The sequence below is a fragment of the Bufo gargarizans genome, chromosome 3 (assembly GCF_014858855.1).
Source record: "Bufo gargarizans isolate SCDJY-AF-19 chromosome 3, ASM1485885v1, whole genome shotgun sequence".
NCBI classification, from domain to species: Eukaryota; Metazoa; Chordata; class Amphibia; order Anura; family Bufonidae; genus Bufo; species Bufo gargarizans.
The window spans coordinates 31,401,722-31,425,206 of record NC_058082.1 but is presented as its reverse complement, the minus strand read 5'-3'; the positions used below and the strand labels follow the sequence as shown (position 1 = coordinate 31,425,206).

General features: G+C 44.8%; 1 protein-coding gene across 3 annotated transcripts in view; it reads left to right on the top strand.

Annotated features, from left to right (window-relative positions):
• The window catches only part of FAT3 (FAT atypical cadherin 3), a 444,217-nt gene that overhangs the window by 405,735 nt on the left and 14,997 nt on the right, over window positions 1-23,485 (top strand). For 2 of the 3 annotated variants that reach the window (XM_044286543.1, XM_044286542.1), the window contains exons 22-25: window positions 417-885; window positions 5,619-5,772; window positions 7,150-7,805; window positions 8,355-8,468. In XM_044286543.1, the coding sequence (XP_044142478.1) occupies window positions 417-885; window positions 5,619-5,772; window positions 7,150-7,805; window positions 8,355-8,468 (1,393 nt within the window). Of the gene's footprint in view, window positions 1-416; window positions 886-5,618; window positions 5,773-7,149; window positions 7,806-8,354; window positions 8,469-11,424; window positions 11,485-23,485 lie in introns of all 3 variants that reach the window. The other variant, XM_044286541.1, reaches the window with a different exon arrangement.

Genomic DNA, 23,485 nt, shown 5'->3' with positions numbered 1-23,485 from the left:
GTCTGTCTTTTGGATTGGGGAGTTTCTCCAGATATGGGGCCAGTTTGTACTCCCTCTGCAGGCTCTGGTATACTGTCAGCTTCTAGGATGTTCTTATGTCGTTCCTTTGTCAGGCTATATTGGTCTATCTATCTATCTATCTATCTATCTATCTATCTATCTATCTATCTATCTCATATCTATCTATCTATCTATCTCATATCTATCTATCTATCTATCTATCTATCTCATATCTATCATCTCTCTATCTTCTATCCCTCCATTACTTGGTCTAGAACATTCCGGTGACATTACAGCAGTGATATAGTAGGATGTATATATGTGGTGATAGATACGGGGGGCTTCTGCAGACGCCGCACGGTTGTGGTCGCGCCCGCCCGCTGCAGATGTGACTGTTCTCGTCTTTCTCTCCGCAGATTGTGGACGGGAAGCTGTGGTTCCAGTTGGACTGTGGCAGCGGCCCAGGAATCCTGGGAATTTCTGGCAGGACGGTCAATGACGGGAGCTGGCACTCGGTCTTTTTGGAGCTGAACCGGAATTTCACGAGCTTGTCGCTGGACGATAGCTACGTGGAGCGCCGCAAAGCGCCACTTTACTACCAGACCCTCAGCGCGGACAGCTCCATTTATTTTGGAGCTCAGGTGCAAGTGGAGAATGTGCGGAGCCTGACTGACAAGAGGAGCACCCAGGTCCTGGGCGGCTTCCAGGGATGCCTGGACTCCGTCATCCTGAATAACAACGAGCTGCCCCTCCAGAACAAGAGGAGCAGCTTCGCAGAAGTGGTCGGCCTGACGGAATTAAAGCTCGGCTGCGTGCTCTATCCCGATGCCTGCGAGCGGAAGCCCTGCCAGAACGGAGGGAGCTGTACCAGTGTGCCATCTGGTGGTAAATACTCATTACTGCATGCGCCATCTAGTCTCTATAACATACAATGACTTCAAGGGGGTTTCCATTTGCAATAAAAAAAAAGATTAAAGGGGTTATGCCATAATTGATGTAAGAAATTAATATCAGACATCCTCCAACCTCCAGCTTTTGTGAAACTACAACTCTCAGCATGCTCAATTCACTTCCATGGAGGTTCTAAGGACAGCAAACTAAGTGTGCATGCTGGGAGTCGTAGTTTCACCACAGCTGGAGTGCCGGATCTTGCTGATCCCTCATATAGCAAATGACAATCTCCTTCTAAGGCCTCCTGCACACGACTGTATGTATTTTGCGGTCCGAAAAAAAAACGGATCCACAAAAAAACACGGATGACGTCCGTGTGCATTCCGCATTTTGCGGAACGGAACAGCTGGCCCCTGATAGAACAGTCCGTAATGCGGACAATAATAGGACATGTTCTATCTTTGAATGGAACGGAAATACGGAAACAAAAGGCATACGGAGTACCTTCCGTTTTTTTTTTTTACGGATCCATATAAATTTATGGTTCCGTATATGGAACGCAAAAAAACGGAACGGAAACGGAAAAAAAAAAAAGTTCGTGTGCAAGAGGCCTAAGGCCTCATGCACATGACCGTTTTTCGGATCCGCATCCGAGCCGCAGTTTTTGCAGCTCGGGTGCGGACCCATTCACTTCAATAGGGCTGCAAAAGTTCCGTTCCGAGGCCCCGCAAAAAAAATATAGCATGTCCTATTCTTGTCCGTTTTGCGGACAAGAATAGGCATGTCTACAATGGGCCGCCTGTTCCGTTCCGCAAATTGCGGAAGGCACACGGGCGGCTTCCATTTTTTGCGGATCTGCGGTTTGCGGACCGCAAAAAACGGCATGGTCGTGTGCATGAGGCCTAAGGCTACGTTCACACAACAGTGAGAAAAAAAAATGGACACGCTCTCAGTTTGTCTGGACCATTTTTCAACCATTTGAGCATCCATTTTCTGGCATTCTGTCCGTTTTTAGCTACCGTTTTGCATTCATTTTAAACGGCCGTCAAAAATGGCCATAAACTGGATGCAGCAGGACCTGCCGCCCCCGGCCTCTTCACGTCACATGTGAATTCACGACTCTGGGAGCGCAGGTCCTGCTGCATTCACGGAATAGCAAGTGTTCGAGAAGCGAGTGCCCCCCGGGTTCAGGTGGGTGAGGGGAGCATAACTCCTGAAAGACCCTCATAGCCATTTTTAACGGCCGTTAGACGGGTGCACTCCTTACAAGGTTCGCACAGTCATTAACTCCTTCGCGATACGTACGGCGAAAGTCGCATCTTTAAACACGGCGCCTGCTCACGTGTGCAGCGAACGCCATAGCTGCCGTTTTGTTTCAAACAGTAGAGACCAACGGCAAATGTCTGCAATGTATGTGACCGCGGCATCAGAGCAGTCCGGACGCGGGAGCCGGCTGAGATCGGGGAACCTATAACGCTGTACTAATAGACACAAGCCTCAAGTTATTAGTGGAATATACCGACACAGGCCACTAGGTGGCAGCGCTGTATTGTGGTATTGAAAATATAGCCATCAATGAGCACAATGGGCAATCTAATAAATGCCAGTTATAGTCACCCAGGGTGACCAAAAAAAAAGTAAAAAAAAGTTTTTAAAAATGTCAAAAAAAAAAATATAAAAGTTCAAATCGCCCCCCTCTCCCCAAAATCAAAATACTTAACCAATGAAAAAAAAAGCCAATACTATTAAATATAACAATACTAATTCCATAAGGCGAATGGTGTAACGAAAAAAAAACAAAAAAACGGCCAATTCGCCATTTCTGGCACTTCAGCTCCCCAAAACGCAAGTAGCACCAGACAACCGCTGTATCGTTGTAATCATACTGATCTGGAGATCAATTTTACCGCATAGTGTGCGCCGTAGAAATTAGTGTTTTTTTTTTTTTTTTTTACCAATACCCGCTACATTGTATGCAAATATAAATAGTGTCATTGGAAAGTACAACTAGTCCCACAAAAAAAGGATGCCCTCATAAAGGCTATGTGAATGGAAAAATAAAAAAGTTATGACTCTGGGAGTGAAAAATGAAAACGCAAAAAAACGGAAAATCCCCCAATCCTCTAAGGCAGGCATCCTCAAACTGCGGCCCTCCAGCTGTTGCAAAACTACAACTCCCAGCATGCCCGAACAGCCTACAGGTGTCAGCCTACAGCAGGGCATTGTGAGAGTTGTAGTTTTACAACAGCTGGAGGGCCGCAGTTTGAGGATGCCTGCTCTAAGGCCCCTTTCACACGGGCGAGTTTTCTGTGCGGGTGCGATCCGTGCGGCGAACGTATGGCACCCGCACTAAATCCTGACCCATTCATTTCTATGGGGCTGTGCACATGAGCGTTGTTTTTAACGCATCACTTGTGCGTTCAGTTGAAATCTCAGCATGCTCTATATTGTCCGATTTCGACGTGACGCAGGCCCCATAGAAATTAATGGGGTGTGTGAAAATCGGATGGCATCCGCAAGCAAGTACGGGTGCCGTGCGATTTGCACGCACGGTTGCTAGGAGACGATCGGGATAGAGACCCGATCATTATTATTTTCCCTTATAACATGGTTATAAGGGAAAATAATAGCATTCTGAATACAGAATGCATAGTAAAACAGCGCTAGAGGGGTTAAAAAAAATAAAAAATAATTTAACTCACCTTAGTCCACTTGATCGCGAAGCCGGCATCTCCTTGTGTCTCCTCTGCTGAACAGGACCTGGGGTGAGCTGCTGCATTAAATATCGGTTAAGGACCTTCGATGACGTCACTCCGGTCATCACATGGTCTTTTACCATGGTGAATCACCATGGTAAAAGATCATGTGACGTACCATGTGATGACCGGAGTGACGTCATCGAAGGTCCTTAACCTGTATTTAATGCAGCAGCTCACCCCAGGTCCTGTTCAGCGCAGAGGAGACACAAGGAGATGCCGGCTTCACGATCAAGTGGACTAAGGTGAGTTAAATTATTTATTTATTTTTTTAACCCCTCCAGCGCTGTTTTACTATGCATTCTGTATTCAGAATGCTATTATTTTCCCTTATAACCATGTTATAAGGGAAAATAATACAATCTTCAGAACATCAATCCCAAGCCCTAACTTCTATGAAGAAGTTCGGGTCTGGGTACCAAACATGCACGATTTTTCTCACGCGAGTGCAACGCATGACAATGTTTTGCACTCGCGCGGGAAAATCGCGCATTTTCCCGCAACGCACCCGACTCTTATCCGGGCAAAAAAACTGACGCCCGTGTGAAAGAGGCCTAAGGGTTAAAAAAATTAATAAAAAACTGCAGGAAAAAACATAATAAAAAAAAACTGTCCTTAAAAAAAATAAGACAGAAAAAGCATAGTTCAAACAGTCGTTTAAAAAAATGAAAACGCTGTTGAAAAATCCAAAAGTCTGCAACCACGCTGCAAATAGGCAGCACGGCCAGAAATCTGCACTGCTACATGGGAATGGGGACGTGAAACCTTCCAGTTCTGCGGGGACTGCGTTTATACAGCACATCGGCCCAGCTTTCAACATGGCGCCAAATCTTCATTTGGATCAATGCAGGTTTAGGCCTCATGCACACGGACGTTTTTTTTTGCAGTCCGCAAAAAACGGTTTCCGTTGTTCCGTGATCCGTGTCCGTTTTTTCTTCCATGGGTCTTCCTTGATTTTTGGAGGATCCACGGACATGAAAAATGAAAAAAAAATCGAATTCAAGTTTGCCTTTGGATTGATAGGAAAAAACGGACACAGATCACGGACACGGACGCGGATGACAATCTTGTGTGCATCCGTGATTTTTCACGGACCCATTGACTTGAATGGGTCCGTGAACCGTTGTCCTTGAAAAAAATAGGACAGGTCTTATTTTTTTCACGGACTGGAAACACGGATGACGGACGCGGATGCCAAACGGTGCATTTTCCGATTTTTCCGCGGACCCATTGAAAGTCAATGGGTCAGCGGAAAAAAACAGAAGACGGAACAACAGACGCGGATGCACACAACGGTCGTGTGCATGAGGCCTTATGAAATTGTCAATTTCCCCGTCTGCAGTGACAGCGTCCTGACAGCAGATGGCAGTGTTGTGTCACGCAGGGAGCAGTATAACGGCACATTTCATTAGGACTCACTGCCTCACATACACATAGGATATATCGGATGCATATAGCAGAGCTGAAGCTGTTACGCCAAATTACACAGTCAGTTTTGTAACCGCTGACAAACTCAGCTCAAGGGCAGTTTAGTAAGAAAATTGCACCAAAAAGGGTGTACACGGCAGCCACCAAATTTATTACAGACTTTTTTTGGGGAAAAAAATTTGTGCCAATTTTACAGCAAATTATTAGACCATATTACCGTAAGAAATGTGGAAGAGAAATTGGTGTAAAATGGCTAGAGATTCGAGCCAAATTTATCATACCGTATACGCTATTTTATGCAATTTTTCCGCATCTGCTAAATGCATGGGTTCTACAGTTGAAATACAATCTCCTTAATGTCCTCATGGGATAGGAGATGTGGTCATTCTGAATATAGAGATGTAGCAGAGCTGAATTTATCAAAGAACTGCTACATATGTGCGCCATGATATAGATTTAAGATCCTGTGCTAGGTATTATGGCGGTCCTATGTCAAGCCTGTGCTGTATTCTATATTTCTGACCATCGCTTATTTTCGCACAGGTTACCAGTGCACCTGTCCATCCCAGTACATCGGTAAAAACTGTGAATCGGAGATCACGGCGTGCTTTCCAAATCCCTGCCGGAACGGTGGGACTTGTGATCCGATCGGGAATTCCTTCATCTGCACCTGCAGGACGGGTCTGAGGGGATTAACGTAAGTAGTGGTGGGTGTGGATATCACTGCTGGGTACTAGCACTTTAAATTGGCTTTTCTTTATGTAAATAGGTCCCATATTCTGTGCTAATTGATGGGTTTGAGTTCTGTTATTGTGATACAAAGCTCCAAATCCTCTGCTTTACTCCACACGGCCATAGAGTTACATGATAAAATTCTGGCTGCCTGCAGTCACCACTAGGGGGAGCTCACTGCATATGGAATAATAAAGATCCCATTGAATTCAATAAGAAATTTGTATTGACATAGCTCACAAACTCCCCCTAGTGTTGGCTGTAGGAAGTCAAATTTTGTCCAAACAATAGGGAAAAATTCAGGCACTCAAGCTGAACTATTAGAAAATGATCTGTTATTGAAAAAATCCATAAAAAATAAATAACATGACACAGAGGCCTAGTCATGTAGCTGACATGTTGCTCTAGTGGACGCTGATCCACCAGCAGGTCTACATTTAGAAAAGCGGTTGTCCTAAAAGGGGTCAGAGTCAGATTCTTTGGATTTATGGTTCTGATCATATATGGTAGACTTGAAGGAAGGAGGGCACACACAGGATCAGCTTTTAGTGGTGTCCAGGTATTCAGTGGTCTCATTGAGCCTTAAAGGGCCCAAAAACTTTTTGATGTAGGTTGGTCGAACCATCTAATCTGTGTGTTAGTGCTCAGATTCTCCCCCTACATCCACTACATTGAAGGATGGAAGGACCAAACAGTTGGATTTTAACATGCCCCATCCTATTATCCCAGGAGACATAAGCCAACGCCAGAGGAGTTTGGCTTATTTTCCTGACCATATTGAGAAAACATGCACGCTTAGCTTTCCCAAGTATTTATGTGTACAGGGGAGGGGGGAACAGAAGGAATAGCTGTCAACTGACAGCTATCTAAGGTGTAGCTAAGGCCAGCTGGAATACCGTATCTGGTAGAATGCACTGGAGTTCCTATTAAGACAATAGGGGCTTTAAAATTGCCAGTGTTCTCTTGTCTCTTCTCTACAGCTCCTTATTAGGGGGTTAATATAAGGGGGACCCTCTGTCCAGGATCTTCATCTCTTGGCCAGAAAGGAGCCTGGAGAACCTGTTATGCATTACACATACAAGCTATTTATGTGAATGAGCATTGTGTACTTCTTCATTTCTCCTGTGGTGGTGCTGTAAGACAATTGAGCATCCCTAGTAGATGACAACTGATCACTGGAGGTCCCAGCAGTAGGAGTCTTGGTGATCAGCTTATTTCCAAGGAGTGCTTCTAACAACTAGAGATTGTCCAAAGTGGAGAACCTCTTTAAGGTCTTTTTTTCCAATATATCGAGTGTTCATCATCTGACAACTGTCTCCCATCTAAACAAATGTCTCCCTAGGTGTGAAGAAGACATTAATGAATGTGAACGAGAAGACTGTGAAAATGGCGGCACGTGCATCAATACCTTTGGGTCATTTTCCTGTAATTGCACTCATGGTTATGTTGGACAGTATTGCGGTCTAAGACCTGTGGTGGTGCCCAACATTCAAGCAGGACATTCCTATGTCGGCAAGGAGGAGCTGATCGGGATAGCTGTGGTGCTTTTTGTAATATTTGTCCTCATCATCCTCTTCATAGTCTTCCGCAAAAAAGTGTTCCGTAAAAATTACTCCCGTAACAACATCACTCTTGTCCAAGACCCGGCCACGGCGGCACTGCTCAATAAAACCAATGGGATTCAATTTAAGAACCTCCGGAGTGGTGGAGACAGTCGAAATATCTATCAAGAGGTTGGTCCTCCTCAAGTTCCTGTACGACCCATGGCCTACACTCCTTGTTTCCAGAGTGAATCTAGGAACAACTTGGATAAGATGGTTGATGGGCTTGGGGTGGAACATCAGGAGATGACAACCTTCCACCCAGAGTCCCCTAGGATTCTAACAGCTCGAAGAGGTGTAGTGGTGTGCAGTGTGGCCCCCAATATGCCATCAGTATCCCCATGTCGTTCTGACTGTGACTCCATCAGAAAAGGACCTTGGGATTCAGGAAATGATTGTAAGTCTATCTTCTATCTATCTATCTATCTATCTATCTATCTATCTATCTATCTATCTATCTATCTATCTATCTACCTATCTAAAAGAGGAAAATGGCAGCAGAAGACAGCAAAGCACAAATTGAGGTGCAAGCCCAATGGCACAGGACAATCGCCCAGAAATACAAAAATAGCAAAACAGGCAGCACTCTCCAGTAGAAAAAAATGAACAGAGTTTATTCACCCATGCAGGACACTACGTTTCGGCTCTATTATGGAGCCAAGGCTCCAGTATAGAGCCGAAACGTTGCGTCCTGCATGGGTGAATAAACTGTTCATTTTTTCTACTGGAGAGTGCTGCCTGTTTTGCAATTTTTTCTATCTATCTATCTACCTGTTTACTATCTATCTTTCTATATATTATCTATCTATCTATATTTATTTTTTGTCTTATCTCTTTTTATGTTTTTATGTAGCTCAGTTTTTGCTAACTTGACCTTAGACTACAATAAATACTTTGGTAAATGGGGGGATGTGCTATAAATGTAATTTTTTTGTTGTATCTCAAGGTAAAGGACTGGAAGCAGCAGAAGACATGACTTGCTTTGTGGGGAATACAAAGGGCAGCAATTCTGAGAACCAGTCCTTGAACTCCTTTCAGTCGGATTCAGGAGATGACAATGGTAAGGGCTCACAAAAGTTAATGCGATTTTACGATTGGATGGAGACATCTGACCAGCTTTAAACTAACTTGCAACGACCACCAGTCCTCTTTTTTCGTTTTTTTATTATTATTTCATTTTCAACACGCACATTTTACTTACAAAGTCTTATGTATGATCCTTTATATATTTTTTATTTGTAACCTAAAACAGATGCAAAAATATTCCAAAAAGGATGGCTCTAAAATGCATGTTGGATAAGTAAACCAATGCAAGACACTCAACAAACTAAACCGGTACCGGTGGTATAGCAGAGCTTCTTACTTCTCTCAATCCCCCATTTTGCTATGTCCACGTCAGAGTTAGACCTCATGCACATGTCCGTGTTATGACTTCAAACAACCTCTGAGTTGTGTGGTGCCAGTACGTGTGTGTGGACTCTTAGCTATGCCTCTGATTTCATTCAGCAGCATAAAGAGGTTTTTCTGGTTGAATCTTGTACGAGACCAACTCTAAAATATTGTGGCATGCCTGACCAGATAAATTACTGTACGCACAGAGATATTCTCCTCCAGAAGCATCCAAAGTGCATGGTAGGTCATCACATGGAAGCCATATGCATCCGTATGACCCCCTTGTGACAACGTACAGGAAAACCATGATTGGACTAAAGGGATGGTAATATGGTGCATATTTTTTACAAGCCCATTTATAAATATCAATGATTGTCTTTCATGTTCTAGAACATTCTAGAGCAGGTGATTTAAGCATTTAATGTAGTTTATGTAATCATTTGCCCACGTTTTGAAATTTTTCTTCAGCTTTTTTTTTAAACCACGGTATATGATTGATTTTATGACTGTTTGAATATAATATTTCTATTTAGCTTGGCTCTTAAATTAACTCTCCTACCAATCGATACAGCAGAAGAAAAAGGACTCTGCTAAACCTGTTGAGGGAAACCTTGAAATATCATTAGTAGATTACTAGAAAATTTCTTTAAACAGGAATCAGTTTCTGCCTTGGTGATGATTGGTGATAATCTATTTTCCAGGACCCTCGCAAATTCAAGAAGGTCCCAGCAACAAAATGCTAAGACACCTTCTAAAATGGAAGTTCCTATATTATCTGCTTAAAATGAGGCTCAAAATATAATTTTCTTTTGTAAGACACGCTAGGGAGGATTTTTGGACTATTTTTTGGACTGTGGGAGGAAAAAAAACCAGGGCAAACCCAACACACATGGGGAGAAAATGCAAACTCCACGCAGGTCTTGTTTTTCCTGGGAAATTATATGGTTGCCAAGTTGGGTCAGGAAGGACATGGCAATCAGTGTGGTTCCATTCAGGGACAACTTAGAATGAGAACCGATGCTAAACCACTGCTGCATCCCCTTCATTCTTTATTTGAATCAAGTCATTTTTATTGATTTTCCAAAGTTTTTTCTTTAAAACAAAATATATATTTTTCTAAATCCTACCCCACCACCCTCCAGTTCTGGTAAGTGTCCAGGAAGCCACTGTGTATTTTTTATTAAAATTAGATCACGAACCTCCATTTACTGATTCTCCTAGCGCCGAAAATGCAATAGTCACACCAAAAATGGATTAGAATAAACCTCTAATACAGTGGTGGCCATATTGTAGCTCATGATCTACCAGTAGGCCTCAGATGTTGGTGTTAGGTCACCAAGATGTTCTTCTGATGGCTTCAGCATAAAAGTGAGAAAACTATGTTTTAGTAATTTGCGTTTCAGTATAGTTGCCCCTACCCTTCTCTAGTGAAGGATCAGATAAGTACATATGTCTTGACCAGTGACTAATCCTTATACAGAAAAGGATTGGGCGAGTTGAAACGCCGTAAAACTTTTTTTTGACCAACATCATTTAAAAAGAACCATATGTGAACCTTGGCTCAAGCCATGCATAACATGCAAACTAGTACAATATGTGGTCACACAGGTCAATGAAGGTAAAGAACCCAGTCACATTGAGATGGAACTACTTACATCACAGTTGCAGCAATAATCCAACCAATGCCTACTAATGTTATAGCAAAGAACCGCCTTACCGGTTCCAGGCAACTATCAAGCAGCCACGGGTCCAGTGTTCTAGCAAATAGCCATGGTGGGGAAATGTACTATCCCTATTGCAGCCAAAACACTCAACAGCCAAAAATGGTGCCTCGTCTGAACCTTTCCTCTTAAGTAGAAGACCCTAAGGCTGTCCCTATACAAGCAGTACAAAGTGTATCACACCAGATGGGTATAAAAATACTAGACTGTGCCCCTATACATTTTGCTTGGAGGGAGTATAATAGGATTAATGGCTTGGTATAGATGTTGAACCATGCTTAAGGCATGGGTTTGCCGTCTAGTCAAATAGTCTATAAACCTATGGTATATACGATTTCTATTATGAAGGCTCTAGGGCCTCCGATAAACAAGCATACCATGTGTGCCTGTTCGGGAATCCCTGCTGGATCACCCAACTCAGGTTCCATAGTGAAAAAATGTGGGTGCTTCAGCTTTGGTCCACCAGAGTACAAAAAAATACTCCTGTGGGCCAATGATCCCCAAAGGTAGAAGACAACCCCATTTCAAAGCAACTTCGGAGCCAATGATTTTTATGGGTTGATTGAGTGAAAAAAAACTCTATTAGATCCTATTCATGACATGTCCGTGGCGAACAATGGCAATGGAAATTTGGACTTGCGCATGTTCTTTAGAGACAAAAAGAGGGTGTAATTTTCTCCGCTGCGTCCAAGACACCGCGGTCTGATGCTGCTCCGATCTATCCAGTTATGACCCATGTAATAACCCTCATTGATTCTGCCATTTCATGATTTCTAACCATGAATTCTAAGTGTCGGTGACATGCGGTGATTGATACAGTAACCATGTTTGTGCTTTGTAATACTAACCGTTCTGTTGTCTCCTTTTTTTCCTTCCTGTCTTGTCTTTTTTCCCTCCCACAAGCTTCCATAGTGACTGTCATTCATCTAGCCAACAATGTTGTTGATAATGTAGAAACTGAAGGTATTTACACTTTTTTTGCACACTTTGCCTATTCTATGTGATGGATAATGCTGCCTGATAAAACGTCTTCCAATTGGAGAGTTTATTGTCGTAGGTCTTGGCTATGAGGAAAAATCCTCCTTTGTGATCAACAGTCCAGTTAAAGGGCATCTGTCAGCAGTTTTGCACTTAGCAGCTGAAGACATCTGTCTTGGTCCCATGTTCATATGTGCCCACATTGCTGAGAAAAATGATATTTTATTATATGCAAATGAGACTCTTGGAGCAACGGGGGCGTTACCATTACACCGAGAGGCTCTGCTCTCTGCACTTTGATTGACGGGCCCAGGCAGTGAAAAAATCATCTCACCTGGTCCTGTCAATCAAAGTGCAGAGGGTGCAGTAGTTGCAAAGAGAGCAGAGCCTCTAAGTGTAACGGCAACGCCCCCGTTGCTCCTAGAAGCTCATTTGCATATATTAAAACATAATTTTTCTCAGCAATGCGGACAGATATGATCATGGGACCAACACAGATGCCTTCAGCTGCCAAACGCACATGTAACAGGTCAGCCAGTGTCATAGGTACAAAACTGCTGACAGATGCCCTTTAAAAATCAAGATAAAATGTGATGAAATTTTGTAAGTGTTTTGTTTTAGGGCTCATTCACATGTATTACAATACATATGTGTAATATTTATCTCTTTTTTTTTTACAATTTGCTACATTTTTGGTTATGAGATGCCCATTTGCCATCTATATTTGTTGTTTTTTTGTTTTTGCTGTTTTTGTAATGATGCTAAAATATAAATGTGTGAATTACCATAAGCAAATAGATAGTTGCAAACAGCCTTAAATTGGATGGGGCAGTCCCAGCAAATTGATGCTTGTCACAGGTAGTGTTGAGCGAACTTGTGTTTTAAGTTCGGCGTCTAAAGTTCGAGTTCGGGTTATCGAAGTATCCCGTTGTGGATTCTAAACTCCGTTATGGTCCGTGGTAGCGGAATCCATAACGGGATACTTCGATAACCCGAACCCGAACTTTAGATGCCGAACTTAAAACACAAGTTCGCTCAACACTAGTCACAGGTCAAAACTATGTGTGGCTTATCAGTCCCATCCATAAATAGCAGGTCCCCGATTTGGAGGCCTTCCCAGGGCAGATGTATAACTGTAGACAGGCACACTTCATTTGGAGGAATCCAGAGAAAACTTATCCATATTCACTCAAATCTTTCATTTATTAATTAATCATATATATAAAATACTATAATATAAAATATATAAAAAGAAAAATATGAAGAATATACACAGATAATATCTAAAAAAACAAGTTATTGTGTAAAATCTATGAATTGCAATTCATCCATTGTATTATACAGAGAGGCCACTGATTTCTCTTCACTTCCCTCTGTATGTCAAATTGTTGAAGGGAATAGCTGAAGGACATTAGAGGCAACCTTGGGTATTTGTGTTCTTCTGATGGGCGCATTTTTCGTCAGTTGTTCCCCATATACATCCATGTATCATCCTCGTGTCTTTCTATATTGCTCCCATATATTCAGCTCCTGTATCAAACAGTTCTCATAGTTGGTTTGTAACAGTTGGTGTCGATCTGTTTACAATATCATATGGCAATAGTGACACTCAGTAGTTTTTACTCACTATTAGGCGTCTTGCACACGAACGTGTGCTGCCCGTGCCGCGGACCACAAATTGCGGTCCGCAATGCACGGGCACCGACTGTGGGCCACCCGCATCCGGATCGCTTCAAGTGAATGGGGTCCGCAATCCGTCCGTTCAACAAAAAGAGAGGACAAGTTCTATCTTTTTGCGGAACGGAAGCACGGAACGGAACACCACAGAAGCACTCCGTAATGCTTCCGTTCTGTTACGCACCGCATCTCCGGATTTGCTGACCCATTGAAGTGAATGGGTCCACATCTGTGAGGCGGAATGCACACGGCTGGTGTCCTGTGTTTTGCGGATCTGCCGTATGCGGGCCGCAATACGGCCACGGGGGACACACAAGAGGCCTTAGCCGAACAGTGGGCTGTCAGTTTTTTAAACCTCCATATGATGAACAGATATATACGCAATCCAGGGGTGAGGCGGTGGGTGGCGAGGTGGCAATCTCCTCAAGGTGGCAAGCCGCTATTCACTGATGTAGGTAATCTGCCTGTGTGGAAGCTGCCGGACCTCGGCGTTCCACGTGGCACGGTGTTAGGCCTCATGCACACGACCGTTGTTTTGGTCCGCATCCGAGCCGCAGACCCATTCACTTCAATGGGGCCGAAAAAGATGCTGACAGCACTCCATGTGCTGTCTGCATCCTTTGCTCCGTTCCGTGATCCGCAAAGAAAATATAACCTGTCCTTTTCTTGTCCGTTTTGCGGACAAGAATAGGCAGTTATATCAATGGCTGTCCGTACCGTTCCGCAAATTGCGGAACGCACACGGACGCCATCCGTGTTTTGCGGATCCGCAATTTGCGTATCGCAAAGCACACAACGGTCGTGTGCATGAGGTCTTGAGGTGATTGGCGGTGAGATGACGACCCCCTCAGAAGTGGCAGCTGCCGTTATCGCTGTCGTGAGCAAACAGCCTTTGCATGAGCCGCGGTGATAATCAGCGCTCCACGTGTTAGTGGAATCTCGATCGTCATGTGTATTGGGATATACTGGGTTCCCAGGATAGTTCTCTCATATGAAGCGCTTAAAAAAAGCGGGGTCTAGTTCTGTCCTTAGATCCAGTGGGTTCTTTGCGGTAGGTTCTGGGTTCCAAGTATCTTTTGTACCAAACGCGTTTCGGAGTTCTATGGACTCCTTCCTCTGTATAATACAACTAATGAATTGCAATTCATATATTTTACACAATAACTTGTTGTTTTATATATTATCTGTGTATATTCTTCATATTTTTCTTTTTATATATTTTATTTTATATTATTTATATATACACTCACCTAAAGAATTATTAGGAACACCATACTAATACGGTGTTGGACCCCCTTTTGCCTTCAGAACTGCCTTAATTCTACGTGGCATTCATTCAACAAGGTGCTGATAGCATTCTTTAGAAATGTTGGCCCATATTGATAGGATGGCATCTTGCAGTTGACTGAGATTTGAGGGATGCACATCCAGGGCACGAAGCTCCTGTTCCACCACATCCCAAAGATGCTCTATTGGGTTGAGATCTGGTGACTGTGGGGCCATTTTAGTACAGTGACCTCATTGTCATGTTCAAGAAACCAATTTGAAATGATTTGAGCTTTGTGACATGGTGCATTATCCTGCTGGAAGTAGCCATCAGAGGATGGGTACATGGTGGTCATGAAGGTATGGACATGGTCAGAAACAATGCTCAGGTAGCCCGTGGCATTTAAACGATGGCCAATTGGCACTAAGGGGCCTAAAGTGTGCCCAGAAAACATCCCCCACACCATTACACCACCACCACCAGCCTGCACAGTGGTAACAAGGCATGATGGATACATGTTCTCATTCTGTTTACGCCAAATTCGGACTCTACCATTTGAATGTCGACAGAAATCGAGACTCATCAGACCAGGCAACATTTTTCCAGTCTTCAACAGTCCAATTTTGGTGAGCTCGTGCAAATTGTAGCCTCTTTTTCCTATTTGTAGTGGAGATAAGTGGTACCCGGTGGGGTCTTATGCTGTTGTAGCCCACCTTTCTTTCCCATTCTGACATTCAGTTTGGAGTTCAGGAGATTGTCTTGACCAGGACCACAACTAGGGATGAGCGAACTCGAACTGTATAGTTCGGGTTCGTACCGAATTTTGGGGTGTCCGTGACACGGACCCGAACCCGGACATTTTCGTAAAAGTCCGGGTTCGGGTTCGGTGTTCGTCGCTTTCTTGGCGCTTTTGTGACGCTTTCTTGGCGCTTTTTGAAAGGCTGCAAAGCAGCCAATCAACAAGCGTCATACTACTTGCCCCAAGAGGCCATCACAGCCATGCCTACTATTGGCATGGCTGTGATTGGCCAGAGCACCATGTGACCCAGCCTCTATTTAAGCTGGAGTCACATAGCGCCGCCCGTCACTCTGCTCTGATTAGCGTAGGGAGAGGTTGCGGCTGCGACAGTAGGGCGAGATTAGGCAGATTAACTCCTCCAAAGGACTTGATTAACTGATCGATCTGCAGCTGTGGATCATTGAGCTGCTGATCCTCAATTGCTCACTGTTTTTAGGCTGCACAGACCGTTTGTCAGTCTCATTTTTCTGGGGTGATCGGCGGCCATTTTGTGTCTTGTGGTGCGCCAGCACAAGCTGCGACCAAGTGCATTTAACCCTCAATGGTGTGGTTGTTTTTTGGCTAAAGCCTACATACGGGTGAAGCTGTCACACCAAGTGCATTTAACCAGCAATAGTCTGTTCATTTTTTGGCCATATACAAAATCAGGGGCAAGCTGCGCCTGTCACCAAGTGCATTTAACCCTCAATGGTGTGGTTGTTTTTTGGCTAAAGCCTACATCAGGGTGAAGCTGTCACACCAAGTGCATTTAACCAGCAATAGTCTGTTCATTTTTTGGCCATATACAAAATCAGGGGCAAGCTGCGCCTGTCACCAAGTGCATTTAACCCTCAATGGTGTGGTTGTTTTTTGGCTAAAGCCTACATCAGGGTGAAGCTGTCACACCAAGTGCATTTAACCAGCAATAGTCTGTTTATTTTTTGGCCATATCCCAGTCTAATTCTGTCACTAAATCCATACCGGTCACCCAGCGCCTAAATACTAGGCCTCAAATTTATATCCAGCTAAATCTGTCCCTAGTGCTGTAGCTGGGCGAGTTATTTAGTGTCCGTTCAAGCACATTTCTTGTTCTGGGTTGAAATACAATTCCCAATTTAGCAATTTCATAATTTAGTGGTTCCTGCTATATCAGAGCTATTTGAAATCTATCCCAAAAAGGGTATATAATATTCAAGGTGCACATTGGGTCATTCAGAATAACTTCACACACACGCTTCTGTGCATTTCCAAGTCTAATTCTGTCACTAAATCCATACCGGTGACCCAGCGCCTAAATACTAGGCCTCAAATTTAAATCCCTCTAAATCTCTCGTTACCCACCGCTGTACTGTTGTTGCTGGGCAAGATATTTAGTGTCCGTCAAAGCACATTTTTTGTTCTGGGTTGAAGTACAATTCCCAATTTAGCAATTTCATAATTTAGTGGTTTCTGCTATATCAGAGCTATTTGAAATCTATCCCTAAAAGGGTATATAATATTGAAGGTGCACATAGGGTCATTCAGAATAACTTCACACACACGCTTCTGTGCATTTCCAAGTCTAATTCTGTCACTAAATCCATACCGGTCACCCAGCGCCTAAATACTAGGCCTCAAATTTAAATCCCTCTAAATCTCTCGTTACCCACCGCTGTACTGTTGTTGCTGGGCAAGATATTTAGTGTCCGTCAAAGCACATTTTTTGTTCTGGGTTGAAGTACAATTCCCAATTTAGCAATTTCATAATTTAGTGGTTTCTGCTATATCAGAGCTATTTGAAATCTATCCCTAAAAGGGTATATAATATTGAAGGTGCACATAGGGTCATTCAGAATAACTTCACACACACGCTTCTGTGCATTTCCAAGTCTAATTCTGTCACTAAATCCATACCGGTGACCCAGCGCCTAAATACTAGGCCTCAAATTTAAATCCCTCTAAATCTCTCGTTACCCACCGCTGTACTGTTGTTGCTGGGCAAGATATTTAGTGTCCGTCAAAGCACATTTTTTGTTCTGGGTTGAAGTACAATTCCCAATTTAGCAATTTCATAATTTAGTGGTTTCTGCTATATCAGAGCTATTTGAAATCTATCCCTAAAAGGGTATATAATATTGAAGGTGCACATAGGGTCATTCAGAATAACTTCACACACACGCTTCTGTGCATTTCCAAGTCTAATTCTGTCACTAAATCCATACCGGTGACCCAGCGCCTAAATACTAGGCCTCAAATTTAAATCCCTCTAAATCTCTCGTTACCCACCGCTGTACTGTTGTTGCTGGGCAAGATATTTAGTGTCCGTTCAAGCACATTTCTTGTTCTGGGTTGAAATACAATTCCCAATTTAGCAATTTCATAATTTAGTGGTTCCTGCTATATCAGAGCTATTTGAAATCTATCCCAAAAAGGGTATATAATATTGAAGGTGCACATTGGGTCATTCAGAATAACTTCACACACACCCGCTACTGTGTATTTCCAAGTCTAATTCTGTCACTAAACCCATACCTGTCACCCAGCGCCTAAATACTAGGCCTCAAATTTAAATCCCTCTAAATCTCTCGTTACCCACCGCTGTACTGTTGTTGCTGGGCAAGATATTTAGTGTCCGTCAAAGCACATTTTTTGTTCTGGGTTGAAGTACAATTCCCAATTTAGCAATTTCATAATTTAGTGGTTTCTGCTATATCAGAGCTATTTGAAATCTATCCCTAAAAGGGTATATAATATTGAAGGTGCACATAGGGTCATTCAGAATAACTTCACACACACGCTTCTGTGCATTTCCAAGTCTAATTCTGTCACTAAATCCATACCGGTGACCCAGCGCCTAAATACTAGGCCTCAAATTTAAATCCCTCTAAATCTCTCGTTACCCACCGCTGTACTGTTGTTGCTGGGCAAGATATTTAGTGTCCGTCAAAGCACATTTTTTGTTCTGGGTTGAAGTACAATTCCCAATTTAGCAATTTCATAATTTAGTGGTTTCTGCTATATCAGAGCTATTTGAAATCTATCCCTAAAAGGGTATATAATATTGAAGGTGCACATAGGGTCATTCAGAATAACTTCACACACACGCTTCTGTGCATTTCCAAGTCTAATTCTGTCACTAAATCCATACCGGTGACCCAGCGCCTAAATACTAGGCCTCAAATTTAAATCCCTCTAAATCTCTCGTTACCCACCGCTGTATGTTGTTGCTGGGCAAGATATTTAGTGTCCGTCAAAGCACATTTTTTGTTCTGGGTTGAAGTACAATTCCCAATTTAGCAATTTCATAATTTAGTGGTTTCTGCTATATCAGAGCTATTTGAAATCTATCCCTAAAAGGGTATATAATATTGAAGGTGCACATAGGGTCATTCAGAATAACTTCACACACACCCGCTACTGTGCATTTCCAAGTCTAATTCTGTCACTAAATCCATACCGGTGACCCAGCGCCTAAATACTAGGCCTCAAATTTAAATCCCTCTAAATCTCTCGTTACCCACCGCTGTACTGTTGTTGCTGGGCAAGATATTTAGTGTCCGTCAAAGCACATTTTTTGTTCTGGGTTGAAGTACAATTCCCAATTTAGCAATTTCATAATTTAGTGGTTTCTGCTATATCAGAGCTATTTGAAATCTATCCCTAAAAGGGTATATAATATTGAAGGTGCACATAGGGTCATTCAGAATAACTTCACACACACGCTTCTGTGCATTTCCAAGTCTAATTCTGTCACTAAATCCATACCGGTGACCCAGCGCCTAAATACTAGGCCTCAAATTTAAATCCCTCTAAATCTCTCGTTACCCACCGCTGTACTGTTGTTGCTGGGCAAGATATTTAGTGTCCGTCAAAGCACATTTTTTGTTCTGGGTTGAAGTACAATTCCCAATTTAGCAATTTCATAATTTAGTGGTTTCTGCTATATCAGAGCTATTTGAAATCTATCCCTAAAAGGGTATATAATATTGAAGGTGCACATAGGGTCATTCAGAATAACTTCACACACACGCTTCTGTGCATTTCCAAGTCTAATTCTGTCACTAAATCCATACCGGTGACCCAGCGCCTAAATACTAGGCCTCAAATTTAAATCCCTCTAAATCTCTCGTTACCCACCGCTGTACTGTTGTAGCTGGGAAAGTTATTTAGTGTCCGTCAAAGCACATTTTTTGTTCTGGGTTGAAGTACAATTCCCAATTTAGCAATTTCATAATTTAGTGGTTTCTGCTATATCAGAGCTATTTGAAATCTATCCCTAAAAGGGTATATAATATTGAAGGTGCACATAGGGTCATTCAGAATAACTTCACACACACGCTTCTGTGCATTTCCAAGTCTAATTCTGTCACTAAATCCATACCGGTGACCCAGCGCCTAAATACTAGGCCTCAAATTTATATCCCGCTGAATTTGAATACAATACATTGGGCCAAATAATATATTTGTTGTTGTGGTGAACCATAACAATGAGAAAAACATCTAGTAAGGGACGCGGACGTGGACATGGTCGTGGTGGTGTTAGTGGACCCTCTGGTGCTGGGAGAGGACGTGGCCGTTCTGCCACATCCACACGTCCTAGTGTACCAACTACCTCAGGTCCCAGTAGCCGCCAGAATTTACAGCGATATATGGTGGGGCCCAATGCCGTTCTAAGGATGGTAAGGCCTGAGCAGGTACAGGCATTAGTCAATTGGGTGGCCGACAGTGGATCCAGCACGTTCACATTATCTCCCACCCAGTCTTCTGCAGAAAGCGCACAGATGGCGCCTGAAAACCAACCCCATCAGTCTGTCACATCACCCCCATGCATACCAGGGAAACTGTCTCAGCCTCAAGTTATGCAGCAGTCTCTTATGCTGTTTGAAGACTCCGCTGGCAGGGTTTCCCAAGGGCATCCACCTAGCCCTTCCCCAGCGGTGAAAGACATAGAATGCACTGACGCACAACCACTTATGTTTCCTGATGATGAGGACATGGGAATACCACCTCAGCATGTCTCTGATGATGACGAAACACAGGTGCCAACTGCTGCGTCTTTCTGCAGTGTGCAGACTGAACAGGAGGTCAGGGATCAAGACTGGGTGGAAGACGATGCAGGGGACGATGAGGTCCTAGACCCCACATGGAATGAAGGTCGTGCCACTGACTTTCACAGTTCGGAGGAAGAGGCAGTGGTGAGACCGAGCCAACAGCGTAGCAAAAGAGGGAGCAGTGGGCAAAAGCAGAACACCCGCCGCCAAGAGACTCCGCCTGCTACTGACCGCCGCCATCTGGGACCGAGCACCCCAAAGGCAGCTTCAAGGAGTTCCCTGGCATGGCACTTCTTCAAACAATGTGCTGACGACAAGACCCGAGTGGTTTGCACGCTGTGCCATCAGAGCCTGAAGCGAGGCATTAACGTTCTGAACCTGAGCACAACCTGCATGACCAGGCACCTGCATGCAAAGCATGAACTGCAGTGGAGTAAACACCTTAAAACCAAGGAAGTCACTCAGGCTCCCCCTGCTACCTCTTCTGCTGCTGCCGCCTCGGCCTATTCTGCTGCTGCCGCCTCGGCCTCTTCCTCCGCCTCTGGAGGAACGTTGGCACCTGCCGCCCAGCAAACAGGGGATGTACCACCAACACCACCACCACCACCTCCGTCACCAAGCGTCTCAACCATGTCACACGCCAGCGTTCAGCTCTCCATCTCACAAACATTTGATAGAAAGCGTAAATTCCCACCTAGCCACCCTCGATCCCTGGCCCTGAATGCCAGCATTTCTAAACTACTGGCCTATGAAATGCTGTCATTTAGGCTGGTGGACACAGACAGCTTCAAACAGCTCATGTCGCTTGCTGTCCCACAGTATGTTGTTCCCAGCCGGCACTACTTCTCCAAGAGAGCCGTGCCTTCCCTGCACAACCAAGTATCCGATAAAATCAAGTGTGCACTGCGCAACGCCATCTGTAGCAAGGTCCACCTAACCACAGATACGTGGACCAGTAAGCACGGCCAGGGACGCTATATCTCCCTAACTGCACACTGGGTAAATGTAGTGGCAGCTGGGCCCCAGGCGGAGAGCTGTTTGGCGCACGTCCTTCCGCCGCCAAGGATCGCAGGGCAACATTCTTTGCCTCCTGTTGCCACCTCCTCCTTCTCGGCTTCCTCCTCCTCTTCTTCCACCTGCTCATCCAGTCAGCCACACACCTTCACCACCAACTTCAGCACAGCCCGGGGTAAACGTCAGCAGGCCATTCTGAAACTCATATGTTTGGGGGACAGGCCCCACACCGCACAGGAGTTGTGGCGGGGTATTGAACAACAGACCGACGAGTGGTTGCTGCCGGTGAGCCTCAAGCCCGGCCTGGTGGTGTGCGATAATGGGCGAAATCTCGTTGCAGCTCTGGGACTAGCCAATTTGACGCACATCCCTTGCTTGGCGCATGTGCTGAATTTGGTGGTGCAGAAGTTCATTCACAACTACCCCGACATGTCAGAGCTGCTGCATAAAGTGCGGGCCGTCTGTTCGCGCTTCCGGCGTTCACATCCTGCCGCTGCTCGCCTGTCTGCGCTACAGCGTAACTTCGGCCTTCCCGCTCACCGCCTCATATGCGACGTGCCCACCAGGTGGAACTCCACCTTGCACATGCTGGACAGACTGTGCGAGCAGCAGCAGGCCATAGTGGAGTTTCAGCTGCAGCACGCACGGGTCAGTCGCACTACAGAACAGCACCACTTCACCACCAATGACTGGGCCTCCATGCGAGACCTGTGTGCCCTGTTGCGCTGTTTCGAGTACTCCACCAACATGGCCAGTGGCGATGACACCGTTATCAGCGTTACAATACCACTTCTATGTCTCCTTGAGAAAACACTTAGGGCGATGATGGAACAGGAGGTGGCCCAGGAGGAGGAGGAGGAGGATGAGGAAGAGGGGTCATTTTTAGCACTTTCAGGCCAGTCTCTTCGAAGTGACTCAGAGGGAGGTTTTTTGCAACAGCAGAGGCCAGGTACAAATGTGGCCAGCCAGGGCCCACTACTGGAGGACGAGGAGGACGAGGATGAGGAGGAGGTGGAGGAGGATGAGGATGAAGCATGGTCACAGCGGGGTGGCACCCAACGCAGCTCGGGTCCATCACTGGTGCGTGGCTGGGGGGAAAGGCAGGACGATGACGATACGCCTCCCACAGAGGACAGCTTGTCCTTACCCCTGGGCAGCCTGGCACACATGAGCGACTACATGCTGCAGTGCCTGCGCAACGACAGCAGAGTTGCCCACATTTTAACCTGTGCGGACTACTGGGTTGCCACCCTGCTGGATCCACGCTACAAAGACAATGTGCCCACCTTACTTCCTGCACTGGAGCGTGATAGGAAGATGCGCGAGTACAAGCGCACGTTGGTAGACGCGCTACTGAGAGCATTCCCAAATGTCACAGGGGAACAAGTGGAAGCCCAAGGCCAAGGCAGAGGAGGAGCAAGAGGTCGCCAAGGCAGCTGTGTCACGGCCAGCTCCTCTGAGGGCAGGGTTAGCATGGCAGAGATGTGGAAAACTTTTGTCAACACGCCACAGCTAACTGCACCACCACCTGATACGCAACGTGTTAGCAGGAGGCAACATTTCACTAACATGGTGGAACAGTACGTGTGCACACCCCTCCACGTACTGACTGATGGTTCGGCCCCATTCAACTTCTGGGTCTCTAAATTGTCCACGTGGCCAGAGCTAGCCTTTTATGCCTTGGAGGTGCTGGCCTGCCCGGCAGCCAGCGTTTTGTCTGAACGTGTATTCAGCACGGCAGGGGGCGTCATTACAGACAAACGCAGCCGCCTGTCTACAGCCAATGTGGACAAGCTGACGTTCATAAAAATGAACCAGGCATGGATCCCACAGGACCTGTCCGTCCCTTGTCCAGATTAGACATTAACTACCTCCCCATAACCATATATTATTGGACTCCAGGGCACTTCCTCATTCAATCCTATTTTTATTTTCATTTTACCATTATATTGCGATGCTACCCAAAGTTGAATGAACCTCTCCTCTGCCTGTGTGCTAGGCCTAAATATATGCCAATGGACTGTTGCAGTGGTGGCTGACGTGAAGCCTGATTCTCTGCTATGACATGCAGACTAATTCTCTGCTGACATGAAGCCAGATTCTCTGTTACGGGACCTCTCTCCTCTGCCTGGGTGCTGGGCCTAAATTTATGACAATGGACTGTTGCAGTGGTGGCTGACGTGAAGCCTCATTCTCTGCTATGACATGCAGACTGATTCT